The sequence below is a fragment of the Loxodonta africana genome, chromosome 8 (genome assembly GCF_030014295.1).
Source record: "Loxodonta africana isolate mLoxAfr1 chromosome 8, mLoxAfr1.hap2, whole genome shotgun sequence".
Taxonomy (NCBI): domain Eukaryota; kingdom Metazoa; phylum Chordata; class Mammalia; order Proboscidea; family Elephantidae; genus Loxodonta; species Loxodonta africana.
This window is the reverse complement of record NC_087349.1, coordinates 61,809,874-61,836,079: the sequence shown is the minus strand read 5'-3', so window position 1 is coordinate 61,836,079 and position 26,206 is coordinate 61,809,874. Positions and strand designations below refer to the sequence as shown.

The window sequence follows — 26,206 nt, the reverse complement described above, 5'->3', positions numbered from 1 at the left end:
TTTGGACAGTTTTTCATATTAAAATTCTCTTGGAAAAAAATACACTGTATTCACAAATCTGGAGTAGTGGTTAAGAGCTATGGCTGCTAACCAAAAGGTCGGCACTTCAAATCCACCAGGTGCTCCTTGGAAACTCTATGGGGCAATTTTACTCTGACCTTTAGGGTTGCTATGAGTTGGAATCAACTCAACAACAATGGGTTTGGGTTTTTTTTTTTTATTCACAACTCTAAACTATGTGCTTTAATAGGTAGAATTCAGGGAATCCAGGAACTTGGATAGGAAAGAAATTCATCTTTATTTTTACTAATTTCTAATGACAGTTTAGTATTCCCTTTAATTATGACTGATGAGCCCTAGTGGTGCAGTGGTTAAAGCACTTGGCTGTTAACACAAAGGCTGGCAGTTCAGACCCACCAGCTGCTCCACAGGAGAAAGATATGGCAGTCTGCTTCTGTAAAAATTTACAGCCTTGGAAACCCTGTGGGGTAGCTATGAGTCAGAATCAACTGGACAGCAGCGGCTGAGTTTATTTACGACTGTAGGCAACGAACCCTAATGGCATTAGCAGTACCCGTGATTCCGTCAGCAGAAATCACAGAGCATTTCCGTACTATATTACCAATGCTCCAGATCTCTTGCAGTATCTCGCTTTCACCACTACTTTGCAATGATGGTTTATAAGACAACTGTTTCTATAAATTTGCTTCCTTCACAATCCTATATATTTTATGTATTTGCAAACATTATTTTGAGAAGGTGTCCATAATTTCAGCAGACTGTAAAGTGGTCACGGTATAAAATAAGAACCTGAGGCTAGTTTATGTTTACTGAATAGTTTGTCTTAAAGGATTTAATTTTTAATCACAAATTACTAAGAAGCATGAACAAGTTTAAGACTGCAAAAAAAAAAAAAAAAAAAAAAAAACCAAACCCATTGCCATGAAGTTGATTACTTAGGGGCCTAAAAAGAGGAGGACTAACAATGAACACATATCGGTCAGCTCACTTGTCTGTCTGCTCCTTTCTTGCTTCTCTCCTAGAGCAAAGGAGCCTTGCTAGCCATGCTAGCTGAGAAAAGGCTTTATCCACAAGCCTTCAGCTAATTGCTTAGGATAACTCTGCTATTTTTAGATCTCCCCTGATTGGAATCTAGCTGCTAATATGAAAAAGTTAGGTAATTTGGAATCTCCAAGAATGCATAACTTGCTATCCTGGCCTGACTGTGGTGGTATAAATCATAAAACATCAAATGACAAGACAAAATCCTCTGGATAGAAGCATCAAACATTGTCCTTGTTATTTTAATGAGTTACTATGTTATTAGGGAGGACTCTAGATAAGAATAATATTGAGATTTGTAATACAGTATCCTTGTGAGAGCTTCCCAATCTGAATTTGGTTTGGACAGCAGGAATATTTCTTGACTGTGCTGCTCCACAGGTAATAAAATTTAAGATTATTTTAAAAAAAGAAAATCTAAGGTTCTTTACATTAAATGATTTCTGCATCTTAGTGGGCCATGGCTTAGTAAGGACACATCTTTGGACATGAGAAACACAAGTAACACTGACATAATAAATATGTATTACCATATTTTAATCCAAATAATGCAAACCTTCTGTTTTGTTTGCTGGCTGTGCCCTCCCCCTGCAAGGTATTTTTGTAAGTGCACTATGCTAAGTTTTTTTACAGTAACACATGGAAGGGGACTGCCGTGGAGGCTTTTGTGAGGGTGCCTCGTGGGACAAGGATGCGGCTGGCCAACAAACGCAGAAGGTGCGTGTTATCTGCATAAAAATATGGTAATCATGAAAATACTATATACCTTTATAAAAACTATAGGTAGATGTAAGGTTGATACAAAGGAACATGGAAAACTTTTTTGCCCAATGAAAGGAGGAGAAAAACCCCAAGAGTACCTAATTCTAAGATCAGGACAGCTTTCTTTCTGAATCCATAAGTCCCATATACCCGAGACAAGCAATTGAGAGGATATGTACCAAGAATTATGGCTCAGTTGAAAATGAAGGTTCAAATGTACAGTGGTTAAAATGGTGAAGTAATTTTTATTTCAGTACTTGACAAAATACTCCATAAAATTCAAAACTTCTACCATTATACAAAAATAGGTTTCTACAAGTGATATTTTCTGTCTGCATCACCAGTAGCAAATATATTAGGCAGAAACATGTAACTTCAGTAGCCTTTTAAGAAAAGTGCAGGACACCTCAAGCTACACATTCAGCAGTATCATAACGCACAAAAGTTTAATCTTTTCACCCATTTGATAAATACACAAGGTTTTATAACTTAATAGTTTAAATTAGCATTCCACAAATATACAGGTAATTTAATGATTATTGTGCATGAATACATACACAATGCTTATATATACAAATTCCAGTTTGTTTTCATGTGCTGGCAAGTGATTTGCATACAATCATAAGCTGTGTTCCTATTGGTCCCATTGAATATTCACAATACAAAAACGCAGAAGAACCACTGATTTACAAAAGGGAATTTGTTTAAAATCACTCCGATTGGTGATGTTTTCAGAGGATTATCTTCTCATGCCAGCATGAAACTGAGCAGTTGAACCTGTGAAAGAAAAGCAGGGTATTTAAATGATTTCAAATTAGATGGCTACTCACACCAGGCTGACTATGACTAGTTCACTCAGGGCAGGAGATTACTATTACTATTTTAAAAACACCTTTTCTTCCCCCTTAAAAAGTCTCATTCTTTCGTATACTGATTTTTAGAGGATACGTTGGATATATATTTAAAAGTCACTGTGGCTGGCTCCATAGTAAGGTAAGTGGCGCTAACATTAAGATTTTCTTTAAGTGCCCTGTAGGGTGAATGAATGTTCTATATACCTCCTCCCTCTCTTGATAAATCTTCTGGCCTTCAAAATCTGGGTCCTCTGAAATCTGGATGGTCAAAACAAAACCCCAGCCCCATAAATCGAACCAAACCAAACCAGCCAACGAAAGCCAACCATGATAGTAAGTTTCCTATAAATTAGCTGGATTAAACAAATCATTTCTTGAGTGAAGAGATAAACTACTAACTTAAAATAACCTATTATTAGCCCGTAATTTGTTTGACGAGTAGAAAAAGAAGGTCTTTAATAAAAGTACAAACAAAATATAAAAGCTGACTTAGAGCTTTAAAATGATTAAAGCATTAAAATGATTCAAAGTCTTTGAGTGAACTGAAGGGAGGCAGAGGTTTTCCTATAACAGGGGATCAACCTCTATTAAGTATTAATTTTTTGTGTGTTGCAGCAAAGAGAAAATTAAAAGGTCAATCTTACAAAGTCTTTTGAATGGGATGGGTTTTTTTTATCATACATAGTAGCACATGTAGAAGTATTGATGATGACTGTATTAAATGCTTAAAGTAATTGCTTCTCCTTATCTCCCCACCCCTTATTTGTATGCCTTACAGCTTTCTGGAGCCCTGGTGGTGCAGTGGTTAAGCATTCGGCTGCTAACCAAAAGGTCAGCAGTTTGAATCCACCAGCTGCTCCTTGGAAACCCTATGGAGTAGTTCTACTCTGTCCGATAGGGTCACTGTGAGTTGGAATCGACTTGATGGCTACTCGATAACAAAGGGTAGCGTCAGAGTACTTTTCACATTGGTACCCATTGTGGATTTTATCTTATCAACCTGCTGAGTGAAGACAGTAAGGAATTCCTTTTGGGGGGTGGAGTGGAATCAAGGGTGGTAAATCATGTTGTGACTTAAAATTACTTAAATTCCTCAATCAGTTTCTCTGTTAACACAGAGTTTAAGCTTGGACTAGCCTGGTAACTCAAGCATCAAACTGGAAGATTTGATTATCCTAACAAGGAGGGTCAAGGATTTTCCAAAAGAGGAAGGAGAGTTCTGGGTCTAGCACTCTGTTTAAACTGAACGCACCTGACTGTACAGTTCCCAGTCGCCTTTGCAGTGCCTCTAGCCGAGTGATATAGTCTGTCAGGGCTCTGTCAGGATCATAATTCTGAAGCTGAGAACATGCTAGGGAACCAGGATTTAAATCAGCTGGAAGGCCTGGGTACCTATGGGATTAAAAATGTGTACGTGAAACCACATTACCCCAAAACAATGCAAGTAAGTTACCAACCTACCCCCACCAATGACCCCTGAAAGGCAAGCCCCTTATACACTGCCTAATCTATATCCCTTGTGCTTTTGAGTTTGAGAGGTTTAAATGAAAAAACATAATTCAAAGAGGCTACTAAGTATTCCTAAAAATGCCCCAGTACAGTGCTTGTTGCAGAGGTCCTCAACAGATGTTGAATGTGTCTTGTCATACAGACTGAAAAGAGTTTTTTTCATAATGGCCAGAGACTATCATTTTCAGTTAATATTTTTTCCATTGTCAAACCACAGCATATAATACTTTATTGACTATCTAATCCGTCAGCTCTATTTTCTATGTCCTGGGAAACCAGTTACAAATGAAAAAACTCTTTCCAACTGAGCCTTAGATTATATAAATTATATATAACTAAAATTATGTCTTGCTATCTCAGTGCAGAGATGCCAAAGCCCTCACGATATCATCTTTCTCTGTTAAATATTAATACAGTTAACTACTCAAGGCAGGTTTTATCAAATTCTTACCTATTTTGAAAAGGTAAAGGAGACCTAGGATAGTCCAGATCTGATCTTGCACGATATGTAGTGTGTCTCGGTTCTCCATATAGCTCCAGACCACCAGAAAAATGATAAAATGGATCAGTCTTTTCAGCACCTAAAGTAATCCAAAATGTACCTTGTAAAGAAAAAAAATACCATGCCCTTGAAAAATTTCTACAAAACAGATAAGGGCACAAAAGACTACTATTCTGTATACTTTATATTAAACTAGCAGGCCCTGGGTGGTACAAACAGTTAATACACTTGGCTGCTAACTGAAAGGCTGGAGGTTTGAGACCACCCAGAGGCACCTATGAAAAAAGACCACTGAAAACCCTTTGGAGCACAGTTCTACTCTGACACATATGAGGTCGCCAGGAATCACAATCAACAGCAACTGGTTTTTATACACTAACTTATCTCTAATTATGGTCATTTTCAATTATTCTTAAGAAGCCTTGGTGGTGGCAGTAGTTAAATGCCAGGCTAACTGAAAAATCAGTGGTTCCAACCCACCAGCTGCTTTGTGGGAGAAAGAATATAAATCTGCTTCTGAAAAGGTTTACGGCCTTGGAAACCCTGTGGGGCAGTTCTACTCTGTCCTCTGGGGTTACTATGAGTCGAAACTGACTTGACAGCAATGGGAGTTTCAATTATTCTTGCGAAGGAGAGAAACAACAGTACAACCAAAAATTTGGTGTTTGAGTATCATTTTGTTTACCTTTGAATATGAATCTTTCTAATAACCTAGAACTACTCACAGCCCTGGTGATGTGGTGGTTAAGCGTTCAGCTGCTAATCAAAACATAGGCAGTTCGAATCCACCAGCCACTCCTTATGGAAACCCTATGGGCAGTTCTACTCTGTCCTATAGGGTCGCTATGAGTTGTAATCAACATGACAGCAATGGGTTTGGTTTTTGGTTTCACTCCTCAAAGAAAGTAAACTATTGGAATCTTTTCTTTTTAAAAGGCCGTTTAATTATAACTAGATGAGAGGTGAAGGGTGTCTGATGTGTGTGATTTGAGGCAAAAAGATGGTGTGGATTAAAAATACTAGTCCAATGTAACCAAACCCTTTTATCACTCTACTACATTTGTCTGAAAACACTTGAAATCAAAATTTGCTCTCTCTTAATAAAACACAGAACTCAATGTGGTATAAATTTCAGCTGTTATTTAATACTGCAGTGTTAGGATGCATATTTCAAAAGCCCAACTGCTTAGGGCACCGAGTGTGTTTATCCTTTCTCTGCTGCTCAGCTACTGGTAGGCTCTGTGCAGGCAGTTTACTACCAATTCACAGCAGTTACGCTGCGTCTTTATGTGCTCCCTGCCTCTGACTTCTTCCTTAGGCCTGAAATGGTCAAGCCCTAATGTTCATTTTGTTGTCACTTCTAATTAAGGTAGGTGTGAAGAGAAGGGGCTTTAACTGTTAGCATTATTAAGCAGCCCACTGGTAAACTTAGAAACCTATCTAAGTATTGTTAAATCTTGAGAATTTCAAACTGTAACTCCTCCACATAACGTGTTAACAGTAATCCTATTTTGAATAAGCCTTAAATGCAGTCGTAAGGATGTGGGCTCTGGAGCTGGTCTGCCAGGGCACTATCTCAGTGCCACCACTGGGTAATCTGGGGTAAATGACAGGCTTCCCATGCCTCGGTTTCCTCTTCTATAAAGTGAGAATAGGCCTAGTACTGAGTGAGTGTACCATAAAGATCTCCTATTATTATTCTCTTTCAAACTGCGTAAGTCACCAGATTGTTAGTTATAAGGAAGGGCTCTATCTTTGGACACCACAGGTTCTAGAATATATTATTTGGACAGGTATTACACATGTAGATTTTAGAGAATCACAAATGTAGGAAAAAGATGCTATTTTGACTTCACCTGGATTCAGTCCAAAGCCATCCCTGTTAATGTTGATAGAGCCAGAACCTGTGACTCGATGCCATCGCCGAACCAAAAATTTCATTCTAAAAAAGATCCCAAGATGAAATTTCACAAAACATCTACAATATAAAGATGATATACATTTCCCACAAAAACCAAGCCATACATTTATATATGAACATAGAACTTCAGTATAATTACATGACCGTCTAACCCAAAACTATGCAAATGCCCCTCGCTTATGGCAAAATCCACTGGCACAGCGCTTCAGGTTCCCCTCCTCAAGTGGCACCAGAGGTCTCTTGTGTTGTTAGCATCAGGATTTGGGCACAGGAGAAAAAGAGCAAAAGTAGAGAGGAGAAAAGTGGATGGACAAAGAAGGGAGAGAAATAATGAAAAGAATAGAGAATAAGAGGCAGATGAGGTAGAAAGAGAAAGAAAAGATCCTTAATTTGATAAAAGTGAGCCAATGCAGGGAAAGCTGGAGGAGGGATGAGGCTGTGTGAGCAGGGGTGAATGCCAGTGGGTTCCAGTGGAGCAAGGGTGGTGGTGCCACCAGCCAATGGTGCTGTCCCACCCTGACCCCAGGAGCTTTTTGGAGTGCTAGTTTTGTTTTCTTAATATCAATCAGTTTCAAGGCCCAGTTAGTTTTAGGAGGGTCAAAATACAATGCGTATATTTAGAGGACAAGGACACAGGGTAGTAGAGTGAAAAAGTCCTCAAGCGCAACTTCTACACCGAGCTGCTTTGATGGATCCTTTCCAAATTCCTCTCATCAAAATTACTGGCTAACTCCTGGGACTCCCATTTATTGTCTTCTAAGTTATGTGCCTGTGGGGGGTGTTCCCGGCTAGAATGTTAAGCAAGCATCACGTCTTTTTCAACAATGCATCTCCTAGCACTTATCTTGAAATGAAAGATAAGGAAGGAGGAACTGGAACCTGGAGACTACAAGGTAGAGTAGTGGAAGCAGGGAGGGCCTAAAACCATCAAGAAGATAAAACCTGAGCTCCTGCTAGAGAGCCAGCATGACCAGGACTCAGGAGACCTGGCTTACTGTCCTAGCTCTATCACCAGTGGCATTGGGACCTCTACCTGCCTCAGTTACCTCATCTGTAAATAAGATCCTGGACTAGGTGATTTTAGACAGCTTCCAGTTTAAAAAATTCTGCATCATATTTTTCAAAGGAAAATAACTATATATATGTATATACACACACACACATATGTATGTGTATATGTGTCTGTGTGTATACATACACACACACATATAAGAGACTAGCTGGCTCCTACCAAAATAAAAGGGAGGGGTGGGGGTAGATAAAGAAAGAAGCCTGTGTCTGGGCACAGACCAAGTCAGAGGGCTGCAGTGGGCCAGGTATTCAGGTAGTTTGAGTCTTGGTTTCATTTCTACTACCTATATAGAATGAGTCCGGAGTTCCTACTTAGACTACATTCTAGCTTGGAACTACTAGAGAGAGAATGACAAGACCACTAGCAGAGTTCAGTGTCCTTAGGCTAATCTCTGACATGAACGCACTCAGGCCAAGGGCTTTCCAGGGCTCAGTCCCAAAAGTGGATTGTTGTAGTAGTGAAGAAAATGAGTGTATGTCAGCCTAAGGAAGGGTCTTTAAAAATCATTTTTCCCTTTTATTATCTCTTTTATTTACATGTCTGAGCTAGATATGAGCTCATACTATATACTTTTAAAAAAGGCAATCCAGACTGGATGTGCCATCGCTGAATCTGAGTCACCAGCTGCCTATACCTCTTCATAGGGTTTATAAAGTACAACATAAAGTATACCTGCTAAAAGGATGAACCCCTAGAAAAATAAGATCGCAAAATAAGCAAAAATGGCAAATTTCTCACACTACATGAATACAGAGTACAACAAGCAAGAAAACAGGGAGAGGATTAAAAAAAGCCTCATCCTTTTAGTGAACTGATTAAAATGCATTCTCTTTCGAGCATTTTACCTTGAAATTGCAATGGACACTCTGACAGCAGACCGGAACCTGGTGAAGCCCTTTGGACGGTTGGTGATTACCTCTAGATCCGTGAAGGCCGGCTGCCCTCCCATCCGGGCAAGCAGGGCCAGGGTGGCATCTTCACATTCTTGGAACCCACCCAGTAACAGCAGCAGATATTTCTTCTGATAAATCAGAGCTTTCCGGAAACTTTCTGCCCTCAGGTATTTACCATAAATTCTCTGAGTAAAGAAGGCAGGAATATAAAGACATTATTAAGAAGTCATTCAAACTATTCTCTCAGAATCCAGAAAAGAAGTGGTGTGTATTTGTGGCCCTGAAAGATAACCAGAGTATCACATAAATTCGCCCAATGGCTCTCCATCACATGACAGAGAGACTGCCTTTCTAAGAAAGGAAGTGAAGCAAAAAGATACTAGTGATTCTGGAAGAGTTATTTTATGGAAGCTTAGACATAAAAAAAAAAAAAATACAGCCCTGCTTTTTCTATAGAGAGCTTTTACTATAATGGCTAATACCAAACTATAACGGTCTTCCACTGATTTGAAAATCGTTTATTAAAGAGTAAAAGAAACTGGTTTTAGAGGTTTTTCTGTTTAAATGGTCCTTGGTGAGGCCTGGGAGACATAATACAGGACTAAGATACTAAACCTTAAATCTTCAATCTACCACTAGGTGACATGCTCAGCATTTAGCCTTTGACAGCAGAAAGACTAGATTTATCGAGTTTGGGTCAGCGCAGAGCAGCTGTCCAGGGCTTCTCTACACTGGCTCAAACTCTAAATCTGAGGTTGCAAACCCATGTGTGTTTGGTCACACAAATAACATAACTGAGTAAAATGGGTGGTAGAGTATAAAACAGCAGGAGTGGATCAAGGACTGTGTCAATTCAATCCAAATTAAAAACAAACACACATCCTGGTAGACTACATTTGATTTTTGAACTACCTACCTACTATACCTGTTGCTGTCAATACTTGACTCATAGCAACCCTATAGGACAGAATAGAACTGCTCCATAGGGTTTCCAAGGCTGTGAATGTTTACAGAAGCAGACTACCACATCTTTCTCCCATAACTACCTATTATAAAAAAAAAAAAAATTTTTATTTTTTATTTTTTTAATTTTTTTTATAGACCCTTGCAAACACTTAGAAGGTGGGTTCTGAGTCCCTGGAACAATCCTGAAGATTCGAGAGTTTTAAGAGTAGCTTCAGAAAATCACGATGAATAAGGAAGACTGAGGAAGAACTGACACCTCTGAACTGTGGTGTTGGCGAAGAATATTGAATATATCACGGACTGCCAAAAGAACGAACAAATCTGTCTTGGAAGAAGTACAACCAGAATGCTCCTTAGAAGCAGGGATGGTTAGACTGCGTCTCATATACTTTGGACATGTTGTCAGGAGGGATCAGTCCCTGGAGAAGAACATCATGCTTGGTAAAGTAGAGAGTCAGTGGAAAAGAGGAAAACCCTCAACAGATGGATTGACACAGTGGCTCCAACAACGGGCTCAAGTATAACAATGATTGTGAGAATGGTGAGGACAGGGCAGTGTTTGGTTATGTTTACACAGGGATGCTATGAGCCAGAACCGACTCGATGGCCCCTAACAACAAAAGTCCACAGCTACTCCATGAAGTCCTTTTGGATATAAGCCAGAAATCTCCAAGATAATGAGTCATGAGACCCTGCCCTCTGTCACTGACAGAAGTCTATCAATTCCCATGACAGTATTAATTCATTTGTTCATCTGAAGTGTTTACTGAGCACCCACAATGCCCTAGACATCATGCTACGTGCAGAATGTCTCTGACCTCAATATAATCCCCATATAACATGATTTTAAAGTACAGGTTTGAATATATCATGCTCTTGAAACATCGCGTGGTCTACATCAAGTGAACGCCCACTATAACAGAAGCAGTCCATCTTCAATAAAAGTGTTCAACTAAATAAAGCACTGTCTTTTTCTCACAGTTTTGGTTATGCTTTTAGTTTATTTTGAATTTTGGCCCCTATTCATCAGGTTTACGCAAATATTTTTTGTCATTCTATTATCATCTGAGTTTTTTTTTTTTTTTAATTGTACAGAGCAAGTTTATTATTGGGGTCACTAATCTAAGTTTTCAATGTGGATTTTTTTTCTCCTTTTAAGAGACTGTGGGGAGTAGGACTAAGGACCCAAGGTGCTGCGACTGTGATCATTAACGGGGCATAATCTGGTCCCAGTCCCGGGCACGCCTCTCCATAAACCTTTTATGACCAGCAACAGACCCGCACTTAAGACACACAGGCTGAATAAAGAGACCTAGCAATATAGCCTGAGCACCGCCTAAATTTCCTTACTCTGCTCAACTAACGTCAATGAGATACGAAACAAGACAAAAACAGAGGAACAACTGTGACGTATGTTTAGAGAGAAGATACCTCCTACCTTCAAAGTCGCATGCTCAGAATCAGGGCTCAGATTTTGAAGTAAAGCTTCATTTCTCAGTTCGGCTTTCAGTTTGTACACTTCGGCTTCTGCCCTTTTCAAGGATTTTTGGAGAGCCAACTTTTCTCTGTTCCAGATTTCTTTTTCAGAAGCAATAATGCTATCAATGTTGGCACCACTACTGAGTGAAAACCTAGAAGACTGCAGAGACCAGAGCCTTACTTTCATGATTTTTAAGTGCAATTTTTTTTTGTGGGGGGGAGGTCTAAATTAAACATATTAAGGGTATTTCTAAAGTGGTTACAGAAATCTGAGCTTTCCAACCTCAGAGAAAGGAAAAATCAGTATCAACTGACATTAAAGAATAGCTTTAAGTATACGGTCCCCTGCCACACAGATTAGCTTTATAAGCACACATCCTTGTGAAAGCCTGGCCGTAATTACAGAAGATGTTCAGATTTAGCAGAGCTTTGAACTAAAAAGGCAAGAGACTTAATAGCTGGCCTATCTGGGTCCAAATGCTGAGCTTGTACCTCAAAGAGTGCACTAGAAAAGTGGAGAAAAAGCAACACCAACATGTACACGTGTAAGTGGATCACAACAGAAGCTGCATGGGTGTATCTGACTGTAAGGTGGTCCTATAGGTCTGTCCTATCTTTATACTGGGTGCTTACAGAAGCAATTTATTTTACAGCTTTTTTAAAATGGAAAAAATTTTAAATAAATTTCCAGAGTAGTTTACTACAGTGAAATATGTAATTTAATGGCATTTTTCACTGTGAGTCATGAACACCATAACTGATAAATAACTGAAAAGTCAGGATTCACATTTGAACATTTCTAGGGCTTTATAATGCTTAACACTAAACACTTCTTAACACGTGTCTGCCGTTGATTCATATATAGCAAAATACTTGGCTTCAGAGACAAACTGAGCTTGGTCCGACTACTGGCTTCAGTTCAGCTTTCTCATGTGCAAGGCTGCATGTGGATTAGAGGTTCCATATTTACTGAACCCAGACTCTGACACACAGAAGGCTGCCATAAGTTACAGCTGTTGATTTTATTATTGCCATCCCTAAAGAATTTCCACAGATCCCACTAAGAATCACATACTTGATGTTTTTCATATTATCAGGGTTAAAAGTTAAAATGAGATAACAGGAATTATAACTTTACATTACTTCTAATATGTAGACACGCTAAAGACAGACATACATAATCTCTACCAGCTCCTGTCTGTCGATACCACTTGATCTGCTCTTCCAGTTTCATAACCATGTTCCTTAAATCATTCTTTTCTTCAGTCAGTTGGCTGATATGTCCTGTCAGCTCAGCATTTTGTCTCAGTAGTCTTTCAGTCAGTGAGCCACAGGTAGTATTTGGGGAAATTAAACCAGGCTAGAAAAGAAAAATAAAAATGGCATAAGGTCATATAAACACAAATGTATATGAATGATGTACATAAAATGTAGACAGGCACTGACAACAACAGATTTCATAAAGATGTGATGCTTGAGTTGAGTCTTAAATAATAAGCAGGGATTTACCAGACAGAAAAGAAGAGAGGGAAAGGTATATTAAACCAAAGGAACAGCATGTGTACAGCACCAAGACCTGACTAAGAGTGTGTTACTTTTAGGGAGAACAAGTTGCTTGTTAAGAGCAGAGTAAAGGCTGCCTTCACTCAATGGATAAGAGACCCAACTGTAGGCAATGGGGAGCCATGAAGGGCTTTAGGCAGAAGCATGCCACGAACAAAATGTATGTGTTAGATTACTCTGGGAGAAGTGTGCAATTAAGTTAGGGAAGACAGATCCTGCATCTGGGAGACACATCAGTAGGTTGTTGCCATAGTCCAGGTGAGAAATGTCAGAGGCCTGAATGAAGGCCATGAGAAAGGTTGTAGAATAAAGGAGAGCTGTGACAGATATTTAGTAGGCAGAAGGCACAGGACTTAGTGACTGCCTGGATGTGTAAGGGTGCAGGAAGGGAGCCTATGATGACTTCTAGCTCTCTAAACTGGGAGATACCATGGCCATGATCAGGGCTACAGGTAGAAATGTGGGTATAAGGCAGGAAGGAGAAAGTCTGGAGCATGCCTATAAGGTCCCTGTGGGGTACATTTTCCCAGGGAAACATGCCTACTAACTAACTGAAAGTATAGACTAGAACCACAGTCCACTAGAATGTAAGCTCCATAGGGTGAGTTTATCTGTTTTGTTCACTATATCCCCAGAACCTAATATAGTACTTGGCACATAGTAGATAATATATGTCCTTGTTGTTCAGTAAATAAACTTAGTGAGAGCTTAGGCTGTAGGGATGGACGAGCTTTCATAGTGAGAGTTAGAGAAAAAAATGGATGGCAATAGGAAGAAGAGGCACAGGTAAAGGCAACTAAGGAAAGAATTAGGATAAATGAGAGAATACTGACACAAAGAAAAAGAGGGTTTTAAGAAGGAAGAAGTCAGAAGTGTCAAATGCTACAGAAAAGTCAAGAAAGACAAGGACTGAAAAGGTTCACCAGATTAGTCAGTTGGGAAGGCACTGGTAGCATCCTGAGGGCAGTGTCATGGAGTGGTGAAGATAAAAGTGATGAAGGAGGGTGGATGGGAGGTGTGCAGGTGGCAGCAGTGGGTACAAACTACTCTCTCAAGAAGCTTGGTCTTGTAATATAATAATACAATAAACGGTCAGTGCAATTATGGAATAATGATAATGGAAATTCATTTCCCCCCAAACTTTTACTTTCTTCAATGGGGGAGGGGGCAATGGAACATTGATATTAAGATTTAAAATAAATAAAAAGATAAAAATAAAATTCTTTAGAAGAAATGCTGTCAGGTTCAAATGATCCATATAAATATAAAAAAAATATAGCTTCTGTTAAATCTTTGCCTTCAATGCTTTGGCAAGAGCTTAAGAAAAACCCTACCTCTTCGACTGGCTGGCCAATTAGTTTTTGTAGTTGTATAATAATTCCATCAATATTTCCCTGAACCCAAATGAAATCTTCATCATCTGCTGTTTCAAACTGTAGTCTTAAAGAAAAAGACACAGAGTCAAAACATACCTTCTCAATTTGGAGCGTTTACTAGCACAAAGATTACAGGTTAGGCAACAATCTCTTAAATCTATCACTTCTCCCTTATATTAGGGGTGCTCTTGTCTTGGGTCAAGGTGTGAGGATATTTGTTTTCAGGTGTATAAGCTTTATTAAAGATTATCACCTCCCAATGTAAACATTAATTAACTTTAAATTTTCAATTCCCCACAGGGCTACCTATTAGCAACGGATAGTAATAGATTCTCTCCAGCCTAACAAAGCCATTTCCAAAGGTCACAGAGAAAAGACTTACCTGTTAGAAGCTTTCTGAACTAGATGCTGTAGTTTTGAAGCCATACGTTGCAGCTTTTGTCTGATCATTTCTAATTCATGATTACAGCCAATTCCTCCTCCATTCATTTCAATCAGTTTAGGATAGCTTGATTCCTTTGTTTCTCCTTCTATTTTCTGCTGAAGAACCCAATTTCTAGTTCGATCACTGGATATACTCCATGTTGTTGGCTGGCAATTTTAGAAAAGGAAAAGACAATAAATATAAACAGCGTATCACACATTCTTTCTTACACAATTATTGTCTGTATTCCAAATTAACTTCCATAGATTTCATCTTAAAATAATTTTGACATCGTTATTTAACTAATTTAATCCAGTATCAAAATTTCATGAAAGGGCTACAATATGCTTTTAAAAAACATAAAAAAGAAACAAAGTGTCAATGTACCTCATTAAGATTGTGATACAAAATCCTTTTATTCTCTCGTTTTTCTTCTCGTTCTAGCTCTTGCTTCTGGAATTCTTGCATGATTCCTTGCAGTCGCTTTCCTTCGAGGTCTAACTTATAAACTTGTTGCCTTTTCTCTTCCAGCTGCCGCTGAAGATCTTCCACTTTGGACTGGAGCTCACGCATTTTTTTCTGTCCCTCAGTGTTGGCCTCTTGTTCTGTCTGCAAAGTCTTCCTGTGAACCTGCCTATCCTTTTCCATTTGCTGCCTTGTTTGCAAAGAATCTAGTTTATATTTCTCAGTCTCGTCTAACAATTCTACTATGCGGCTGTGTTTCTCCTCTAGCTGTTTCTGTAGCTCTTTAAGCAGGTCTTCAGAGGGTGCAGATGGCCGAGGCTGCCCGTTATCATCATCACTCTGTAGCTGTGCGTGCAATTCCCGTTCCCTGTCCAAGGTACTTCTCATTTCCTCAATTCGAACTTTCTCCGACTCAAGAAGTACTTGAAGCTCTAAGTTTCGACTTCGTTCTTCTGATAACTTGGTGTCATACAGCACTCTTTCTGATTCTATCTTCTGTTGTGACTCATTTAGCAGTTGTTTCTGTTGTTCCAAAAGTAGATTTAGCTGAGTATTCTTTTGTTTCTGACCCTCAAGTGAAAATTTTAGATCCTTGCAGAAGAAAACAAAATTTAGGAAATTTTATAAGTATACAACTGTACTTTTTTTTAACATCAAATTGGCAATATTTGGTAACAGAACATCGAACTGATTATCCAGCTTATCAACCTAAATTTTCAGTGGTTCCAAAAAACCAAACCCGTTGTCGTTGAGTCGATTCCAACCTTTCAGTGGTTGGAGTATAATTATTTGGACAAAGTACTGATTGTCATCAAGGAATATACACGAAAGATTGATAAGCTAAATACTTCCTCCCAAAACATTACTCTTACACCTGTTTGAGGAATATGAAGCAGAATATATTTCCCCTAAAAAGGATAATCTTTCAAAATATTAGTGTTTCTGATAAAACATGACAAGAACTCCTGAAAAGCCTTGTGTTTTGCAATATCATGTGCTAAAAGTAACAGGGCTTACAGGGGAAAACAGGACTAGGAACAAACTACTTAAAACTTATGCAAATTTGTAGTAATAAAAAAATAATTTGCACTTAGGGAGATAAAATTTCCCTGCCAGATAAATAGCTCATTATGCCTGGAGGCTATCACAGTGGACATTAAAAAAAATAATAATAATAGGGTAGAAATGCTGGCAATGGGATGATGCGGATGGAAGGGGGGCTCTGTGTCAGTGGGGTTACCATTCAAGTAGGATGCAGCACAACCTGTCTTGAGCTGAGAGCCATACAAAGCTGAGGTGTGGCCCTCTGAGGCAGTGCCTGGAGTGAAGAGACTCATTTTACATTTTCTTAAAATACAGCAACTAGGGCTCCTGCTGCCAGAAAAGCTCCTGATGAGGACAGAGCTGAGTAATTCTACTCCCACTATGCCTGCTCCCCTTGACTAAGAGAAAACAGTTCCAGAAACCAATACAATGTTTGCATTACGCTGACATAATTTCCCTAAATACCAAATCGTGTACTCACTAATTTGGATCACCAAAACATATGTGGTAGCAGAATAAATAGTCTGTTGCATTCTTGGATGTAGCAAGACAAACAAAAAACTATCATACCATTAGCATTTCCATATAATACATTTTAAATAACATTTGCAATAGTATTGAACACACAATGAAAAACTTATTATATGTCATAAAAACGTCTAAGGTTGAAATTTTAAAAAGACGAGTGTCCCAAGACTCTCTCTCTTCTTTTGTTTTGGATTTTCCAGTGCCATTTAAAGACAAAGATAACAGTACCTCAAGTTCTTCTTTATCCCGTTCTTCATTGCGTCCCAATTTGGCTTTCTCTTTCTCCAGAGCCCACTGGAGTTCTCTTGATTTTTTCTGTTCACTTGCTAATGTATCATTAAGCAAATGTACTTCATCTGTTTTTTCTTTAACTTCCAACCTAAATTAGAGAGACAAATGAACTTTCATAAAACTATTTTGACTAAGGAAAAAAAATCCCAGCTTCCACTGAAAAGCTGTCCACTAGACTGATGCATATTGTAAGCCAGCTAATTGGAAAAGTATAAACCATGTCAAGGTTAAAGATTGTTGACTATGGTTCATTTCAAATGAGTTGTTTTTAGCAATAAAACTATTAGTTATTTACCAATGCAAACAAAATAATGTCAATAAGAATCTTCCCTTGTCTTTTACCAACCATGGGAAGCACCATGTTTTGTGTGTAAGAAACAAATGTTCAAAATAAACAATGATTCTACTTGGAATGTGTCCTTGGCAAGCAGACACATTCAGTATTTACACCAACAAATTTATCCTCCTGCAAGCATTTTCTCTTCAATCACTACCCATATTTTAGCTACCTAAATCATAAATCCTATCGAGATCATAAATATCACTTTGAATTACCTGGTGGTAAAATAAAGGCCAACGTTTTATAACTTACGGAATAACAAATCTCAAGTAGAGCTGAAGCCACAGTAGAGAATATGCTGATTCCTAATCATGAGTTTAAGCATTAAGAGCATCTTCAGAGCAATCCCTGCCAAGCATCTTGGGTCTCTTTTTCTTCTAATACTACATTAAGTATTTTCTTCCTTTCCACTGTAGTGTTTTCTATAAATAACATAGCTTCATGCTATCTAAACATCATGTATAATGTTATATTTTTATAATATTTGCAATGTTTATGACAAAATTCCTCCAATTCCTTCACTAATATAGGGTTATAATAAGGCAGCTTGGCACACCTGAATGCCTCTAATTCCTTTAGGTGCTTATGCTGTGCCTTGAGTGTTGTTTCAAGTTCCAATTTAGTTTGTGCAAGTTCACTCTTCAGTTCGGCAACTACCATCTTCTCAGAGCTCAGCTGTTCCTGCAGTTCTGTTGCTCTATCTTTCACACTGCTGAGTTCCACTTGCATCTCCAGCATTTGAGACTGCTTCTGCTGCATATTATATTCCAGAAGTTCTAAATGAAACATGATTAATATTTAAAATTTGATGCAGCCTGTAAGTATTTTGTTAGCAAGAAGTGATTTGTAAGTTAGTACAAGACTATTGCAAAGCAAATGTGAAAAGAAACAGTCAAAAAAGTTGGTAATATTATATAAATTTACCTTATGCATAGTTTCCTCACGCAGTTAAGATTTCAAAATTATAGATATACTTATATAAGGAAATAAAAGTTTAATAGAACATGTAATGGATGCAAGCTTAAAATGTAGGAAAAAAAAAAACCTTTAAAAGTTCACACAATAATATAATTAGGAATTTCTATTTGTTCATTCAGAATTTCCAAAGCTCAAACTAAAACATTTCAATGAATTGTGACGGTGACCCAAATTACTTGCAGGAGTTATCCATGTACCTACGACTACAATGATCAGCACTGTTTCCTTATTTTGTTCAGTCCCCCATTTTGCAGACAGTCCCCAAAACTTTACTATAACTCTGTCTCCAGAAGTGGGAAGTCCAAGCTCTAGTTTGGATCATGGTTTTTTCCTTTAAAAACCAAACAAACCTTTGCTACATGTCTGTTGCAACGAGAATGAACTGAAATTTAAATCCCTGAGTAATTAAATGAAAAAAGGAAGTTACGAAATATGCATCAGAATTCTATTATTTGTGAAAAATATGAACTTATGTATATATGCACACCGAAAAGGTCTGAGGACATATTTATCCAAGTGTCAATAAACATTATTTTAGGATTGTGGAATGATGGGTTAATTTTTACTCTATTCCTTTGTTCCTCTACTCTACCAAAATGGGTAATACTAATACGATGAGGGAAAAAAAATTTTTTTGAAGTAAAACAATTCTATCAGAATAGATCCCCTTTATATTACTGACAGTAGGGTGCAGGAATAATATTATCTTTGAAGATACTCGGTCCTGTTAATTTAGACTTTAAAAAAAATTTTTTTAGGTGACATAGGCTAAGATTTTACATATAAATATGAACCTATATGCTACTAATTAAGTTTTCAGTGGGGTTCTATTCAACTTAAATAGAACAATACTAAATCGTTACCCCTAAAACAATCTTTAATTAAGCCTATGTCTAGATATAAGGGATTTATCTCTTTAAACCTGTTTTTTCCTAAAATTATCTTAATCTCTTTCAGTTTAACAAATGGCAAATGTGAGGCTAAACTGTAACTTTCAAAATTTGCAAAAGCATGGGATTTCTGGCATTTTATTCGATAAACTTGAAGACACAGACCCGTGTTTTCACTAGACAGGATGAAAATTTGATTTCACTTTAAACTCCAATCATTTCCATCTGTAGCTCAATTTGAATGAACAGGCATCCCTATTGAAAAGTGGGCAAAACACCTGAACAAGCACATCACAAAACCAGAAATCTAATGAGCCAATAGTATGAGGAAGTACTAAACAACTTCAGTAATTAGGGAAATGTAAATTAAAACAACAATTAAGAATCCATTGCACACCCATCAAAGGAGCCTTGGTGGTGAAGTGGTCAAAGTGCTCGTGCTAACCAAAAGGTCAGCAGTTTGAATCCATCAGCCACTCCACAGGAGAAAGATGTAGTGGTCTGCTTCCACAAAGATTTATAGCCTTGGAAACCCTATGGGGTAGTTCTACCATGTCCTATAGGGTTCCTACGAGTCAGAATCAACTCTGGCACACCCACCAGGCTGCAAAAAACTGACAACACCAACTGTTGGCAAAAAGGTGAAGCAAAGTGAATGTATAAATTAATACAACCACTTTGGAAAACAGTCTGACATTATCTAATAAATATGAACATATGCATCCCATGGCCCAGCAATTCCATTCCTAGGTATACATGCAGAAAACTCAAGCACATATATGCATCAGGCAACACTGTATAACAATGCCCAAAACAACAATGGTTGTAATACCTAAAGACTAGAAATAACCCAAATGTTTAACCACAGAATGGATATACAAACTGTGGAATATCTGGACAAGGGAATTTTATACAGTAACAATTGAATGAACTAACAGACAAATGCAATAACTTGGATGAATGTTATGAAGAGAAGTAAAAAAGATTGATAAAGCTCAAGAACATAAAAAACTTAAACTTATGTTGTTGTTAAATACCATCAAGTCAGTTCTAACTCATAGTATAGTGACCCTACAGAACAGAGCAGAATTGCCCCATAGGGTATCTGTAAATAGGTAGTAAAACTAAAAAAAAAAAGCAAATGAACTCACAATAATGGCTATCTCTAGGTTACCATACAGTAGAGTGTGTTTGGGAATAGGGCTTCTGGGATACTTGCAATGTTCTACTTCTTGACATAAGTGATGATTCCACAGTCATTTAACAATTTGTCATACTGTATATTTATGTTTTCCACTTTCCTTTGTGTTAAACAGTTTATAATAAAAAAGGGATTAAAAATACTTTCATCAGACCAGAAGAACTAGATGGTGCCTGGCTACAACTGATCAGTGTCCTGACAGAGAACACAGCAAGGAATCCCTGAGGGAGCAGGAGAGCAGTGGGATGCAGACCTCAAATTCTCATAAAGAGACAGGACTTGATGGTCTGACTGAGACTAGACGGATCTTGGAGGTCATGGTCCCCAGACCTTCTGTTAGCCCAGAACTGGAACCATTTCCACAGCCAACTCTTCAGACAGGGGTTGGACTGGACTATAAGATAGAAAATGATACTGGTGAGGAGTGAGCTTCTTGGCTCAAGGAGACAAATGAGACTATGTGGACAGCTCTTCTCCGGAGGGGAGATGAGAAGGCAGAGGGAGACAGAAACTGGCTGAATGGACATGGGGAATAGAGGGTGGAGAGAAGGAGTATGTTGTCTCATTAGGGGGAGGGCAACTAGGTGTACGCGGCAAGGTGTATATAAATTTTTTATATGAGAGACTGACTTGATTTGTAAACTTTCACTTAAAGTGCAATAAAAATTAAAAAAATTTCATTGTGGATTTCTTTTTCTTGTAAGCGGTTATCTTGTAAAGAGTATAAGAAAGAACTTCAAACAAAGAAAGATAATGAACTTATTGGGTTAACAACCCGATTAAGGCAGCAACTGTTGATTTTAAATTAAAAACAAGACGTTTAAAACCAAGCGGACAATCTTTTAACTAATGTAGATTATAACCTTAATGTTATGAAAATGAGAAAATGTTTGACCAAGAGCAAAAGTGTTTTAATTGAGTAATTATAATAAGAAAGGAATCAAAGTGAAAACATTTTCACCTCTTTGTATAATCACGGGAGCCATATAACATACCTTGGCTTGATGGATCATTTTCTTGCTCTCTTTTCAGAGTCATTTTTCTATCATTCATCTGAGCATGCAGTGCTTGAATTTCAGCTAACAAACTCCTTCTGTCTGCTTTCTGGAGGCATTCCATTGCTGTTCGATATTCAAGACCCTGTAACAAAGCAAAGTGAAAAAATAAATAAATAAAGGAAATACAAAGATAATAAAATTAACAACCAGGAAGCCTGAAGAACAATGAATGGAACACACATGCTAAAATTTTGGAATCATGATATTATTTTTGTCTTTCTGTTCATTAAGATTTACTTTTTAGTTAACAATTTTTACATTTATTTCAAACACCCCAATTAAAAAATGGGCAAAGGACATGAACAGACACTTCACCAAAGAAGACATTCAGGCAGCTAACAAACACATAAAGAGATGCTCATGATCATTAGCCATTAAAGAGATACAAACCAAAACTAAAATAAGATGCCATCTCACCCCTGCAATTATAGCACTGATTTAAATAAAAAAAAAAACAGAAAACAACAAATGCCTGGGAGACTGGAACTCTTACACACTGCTGGTGGGAATGTAAAATGGTATCACCACTATGGAAAATGGTATGGTGCTTCCTTAAAAAGCTAGAAATAGAAATATCATATGATCCACCAATCCCACTCCTAGGTATATACACCCTAGAGAAATAAGAGCTGTGACAAGAATAGGCATGCATACTCACATTCACTGCACCATTATTCACAATAGTAAAAAGATAGAAACAACCTAAGTGTCTATCAACGGATGAACGGATAAACAAACTGGTATATACACACAATGGAATACTATACAATGATAAAGAATAATAATGAATTCATGAAACATCTTACAATATGGATGAATTTGGAGGACATTACACTGAGTGAAATATGTCAATCATATAAGGGCAAATATTGTATGAGACCACTATTATAAATAGTCAATAAAAGGTTTACACACAGAAAGAAACATTCTTTTGATGGTTACCAACCAGGGATGGGAGGGTGAGGGAGGGAAAATCACTAACTAGAGAGCAGACACTTGTTAACTCTGGTGAAGGAAAAGGCAGCACACAATACGGAGGAAGTCAGCACAACATAACCAAAGCAAAAGAAGACACTGAGAGGTACACAAGAATAAAAGGCAATGACAAAAACACTCGAACATACACAATCCTGCAACGACGGTAATAATGAACAATAATTTATGACTGGATACATAAGTAGATACATATGCTGAATAGGTTTTGGAGGGCCTAGAGGAGTACACCCTGAGCATGTATGTTTGGCTGTAGACATTTCTACATACATATTTACATATGCTGCATGTATATTCATATATATAATAGAGCACACAGGGTACAGTCATGGAAACAGCCTAGACATAACCCAACACCTCGCAGGACTGAGTTATTGGGCTTGAAGACTAATGACCATAGTCTTGGGGGACATCTAGGTCAATTGTCATAACACAGTTTATAAGGAAAACTTTCTAAATGCTACTTTGGTGAGTAATGTTTGGGGTCTTAAAAGCTTGAGATCAGCCATCCAAGATAGAACTATTGGTTTCCTTCTGTCTGGAGCAAAGGAAAGTGAAGAAAACCAAAGACTCAAGGAAATAATTAGTTCAAAGGACTAATGGACCACAGGAACCACAGCTTCCACCAGCCTGAGACCAGAAGAACTAGATGGTACCTGGCTACCACTACCGACAGGATTACAATAGAAGTTCTCAGACTGGGAAAAAAAATGAAAGAACAAAATTCAAATTCATAAAAAAGATCAGAGTTACTGGTCTGAGAGAGACTGGAGAAATGAGACTACAGTCCTTAGACACCCTTCTAACTTGGAACTGAAGCTATTCCCAGAGATCATCTTTCAGCCAGATAAAAGACAGGCCTATTAAAAAAAACAATAAAATATGTGAGAAAAGTGCTTCTTAGAGCAATCATCTATACAAGACCAAAAGGACAAGATATGCCCAAAAGCAAAGATGAGAAAGCAGGAAGGGGCAGGAACACCGGATGAATGGAAATGGGGAACACAGAGTTAAAGTGACAATGGGGAGAGTGCTGACATGCTGTGGGGACTGTTCCCAATGTCATGGAACAATTTTTGTATAAACTATTGAATTGGAACTAATGTGCTCTGTAAACCTTCACCTATAGCACACATACACACATAAATGTATATGCTTGCTCAGAAAAAAAAATATTTCAAACACATAATAAAACATGAAGAATAATATAATAAACACACAGGTACCTAGCATAAGAAATAGCACAGCTATAACCCCCTGTGTACACCACCCTGAACACAATCTCCTCTGCATTCCCTGCCCAGGAGATGGGCAAATTCTAAATGCGATGTTTATTATTTTCATGTACTCTTTATGCTCATATTTAAAACACAGACACAGACAAACACATACAAGCAAAACAATGTATTGTTTGGCATGTTTTAGACAGATAGCATCATACTGTGTTTATCCTCGTGCAATTTGCCTTTTTCACATAACATGTTGGTCAATCATCCAGCCGCAGACATGCAGTTCCAGCTCACACTTACTTTCACCACTGTAATGGGCTGGGGTATATAGTATTCCACTGTATGAATCATAAAATATTTTATTTGGGCACCTTTTCATGTTTAAGTTTTTATGGAGACGAAAGTTTTCACTTTTGTCTGATTAAATACCTGAGTCTAATTGCTGGGTCATATGGTAAGCTATGTTTAACTTTATAAGAAACTGCCAGGTTATTTTCTAGAGTGGCTCTACCACTTTGTATTCCTGCCGGGAATGTAGGAGGGATGCAGCGTCTCTGCATCCTTACCAGCACTTGGTGTTGTCACTATTTTTTATTTTGGTCTTTCTGATAGGTGTATAGTGGCTTCCATTTTTTTAGTCTGGTATTTCCCCCATGATTAGATCTCTGTTACGCCTTTTTAACAGAGGTACCACAAAAGATGTTGTGCCGTTCACAACGCATCGTATCAGGAGAGACATGATGTCTATTTGTATCATGACTGGTGATGTTAATTCTGATCCCTTGGTTAAGGTGGTGTCTGCAAACTTTCTCAACTGTAAAGTTACTGCTTTTCCACTTGCAATTAAAAAGAATCTTGTTCAAAGATTCTATAGAAGAAACCTGATCAAAAGGGGAAACAGGCAGAACAGAATGTCAAATTCTTGTGGACTCCAGACCTTCTGGAACCATGGAGGCTGGATGAATCCCCGAAACTACTGCTCTGAGATAATCGTTAAACTTTAAACCAAAAATATCCCCTGAAGTCTTTTTAAAACCAAACAACAGTTTAGCTTAACTAGTAAAAAGGTCTGCCTTGGGCATTATGCTCATTTAAGATCTATCTATATGGGATCAAATTGACAACAGCAACTCTAAAGACTTCTAAGACAGGAGGCTTAGGGGCTAGTAAGTTTATGCTAGCGGAGGAGGAACAACTCAGAAAAGGAGGGTGAGAATGGCTGCACAACTCCAAGAATGTAATCAATGTCACTGAGTTGTACGTACAGAAACTGAGGAATTGCTGTATGTTTTGCTGTTTCTATTGTCAATTACAACAAGAAAAAAAAAAAAACCAAAACAAAAAAAAAGGTGACGATTTACTTTGAGATTATGTAAATACACTTTTCTCATCAAACTTATTTGTATTTGTTTTAGCATCCATTGCTGATTATTTCCTGAATTGATTACAGTATTTAATAAATGGTGATTTTCTAATTAAACCATTCCTTTATTCCTTCTATACTTCCTGCTTGGTGTTCTACTGAAAGAAAGTTTTTCCTATGTATTTACATCAGTATCAACTCATAAATTTTTATACTCTGGTTTATAATCCATCACTATCATTTAGTCTGATACTCGAATTGTCCCAAATTTGGCCAGTGGGAGCCCCTTTAACCTGGCTTCTGTGACCTTCTGATGTATTCCCTTTGTTCTTTGAGCAATTCCTTACTTCCCAGCAAAACAAAATATTCCAGGCTTATCTGCCCCAACCTTGGAACCAGTTCTTTCTCCAAGGAGCCCTGGTTTCAACAGAGAATGTTTTTAAAAGCTGAGATCTGGGCACTAAGGGTTGTAAGGAGATTTTTAGCTATCCATTTGATCCTTTTACTAGTTATAGGTCTTTTTAGGTGTTCTATTTCTTCCTGAATGACATTTTGATAAATGATGTTTTTCTAGAAAATTTGTTCATCAATTTTTTAATTTATTGGTAACAAAAATTTTCATAACATTCTCTTATTTTTAAATCTCAGCTTTATGTTTTACAAAGTAGAAGCTGCAAAAGCTGGAACTTGTGTAGGAAGGAAAATTCTAATATTTTCTACTAAAATGACCAAGAGAAAAGTGATAAGACTGCATCCTGTCAAAGGCAGAAAACTTCTGAGACCAGGAAAAATATGGCAGTCCCGTTGAGTTCTAGCTCTCACAGGTTTCACTTTCATAGGATTTTTTCCCATAACTTTAAAAAAAAATGTACTTTCTCTTTTTTCTTAACCAATCACCCCAGGAATGTTTCTGTATTTTTAGCCTTTTCCAAGAACCAACTAATAACTTTTTGATACTCTCTATTCTAACAGTGTAAGTATTTCATTAATTTTTTAAAAAATTATTTTATTTCTTCTACTTTCTTAAGGTTCATTCTGTTTTTCTAATTTCCTAAAATGGATAAGTAGCTCATTAATCTTTGGTCTTTCTTATTTTCTAACACAAGGCAGAACATTTAAGGTAATAATTTTTCTTCTAAATACTCCTAGAGGTTCCTGTTAAAATTCTATTTCGTACTGAACGTAAAACTCTAAAATTAATCAATAATTCAGCCTCTTATTACTATCAAAAGGAATACCTGTTCTTGTATTCTCTGTTCCAAACAGTTTAATAATCCAACTGCATCTCTAGTGCCTAGAACTGCCAGCTCAGTCTGAAATGCAGCTAGTAAGATGTTGCGCTCCTTTAAGAAAACTTGCTGAAGGGCAATCAGAAGTTCACCTCGCCAGTCGGAGAAACTCTCTTGAGACTGAGAACTATCATAAGCCTAGCAAAGTATAAAA

At 37.7% G+C, this 26,206-nt stretch overlaps 1 protein-coding gene across 11 annotated transcripts in view; it reads right to left on the bottom strand.

The window, feature by feature from the left end:
• Positions 1 to 952: 952 nt before the first annotated feature.
• AKAP9 (A-kinase anchoring protein 9) overlaps positions 953 to 26,206 on the bottom strand; it is a 156,654-nt gene continuing 131,400 nt past the window's right edge. For 5 of the 11 annotated variants that reach the window (XM_064289970.1, XM_064289972.1, XM_064289971.1 and 2 more), the window contains 14 exons: positions 26,002 to 26,190; positions 21,116 to 21,260; positions 17,608 to 17,827; positions 16,649 to 16,799; positions 14,771 to 15,439; positions 14,342 to 14,550; positions 13,918 to 14,023; positions 12,198 to 12,380; positions 10,980 to 11,180; positions 8,528 to 8,760; positions 6,546 to 6,631; positions 4,639 to 4,789; positions 3,931 to 4,070; positions 956 to 2,601 (listed from right to left, as the gene is read on the bottom strand). In XM_064289970.1, the coding sequence (XP_064146040.1) occupies positions 2,564 to 2,601; positions 3,931 to 4,070; positions 4,639 to 4,789; positions 6,546 to 6,631; positions 8,528 to 8,760; positions 10,980 to 11,180; positions 12,198 to 12,380; positions 13,918 to 14,023; positions 14,342 to 14,550; positions 14,771 to 15,439; positions 16,649 to 16,799; positions 17,608 to 17,827; positions 21,116 to 21,260; positions 26,002 to 26,190 (2,721 nt within the window). In that variant the 3' untranslated portion in view covers positions 956 to 2,563. Of the gene's footprint in view, positions 2,602 to 3,930; positions 4,071 to 4,638; positions 4,790 to 6,545; positions 6,632 to 8,527; positions 8,761 to 10,979; positions 11,181 to 12,197; positions 12,381 to 13,917; positions 14,024 to 14,341; positions 14,551 to 14,770; positions 15,440 to 16,648; positions 16,800 to 17,607; positions 17,828 to 21,115; positions 21,261 to 26,001; positions 26,191 to 26,206 lie in introns of those variants that run through there. The other 6 variants (XM_010587275.3, XM_023544436.2, XM_064289973.1 and 3 more) reach the window with 4 other exon arrangements.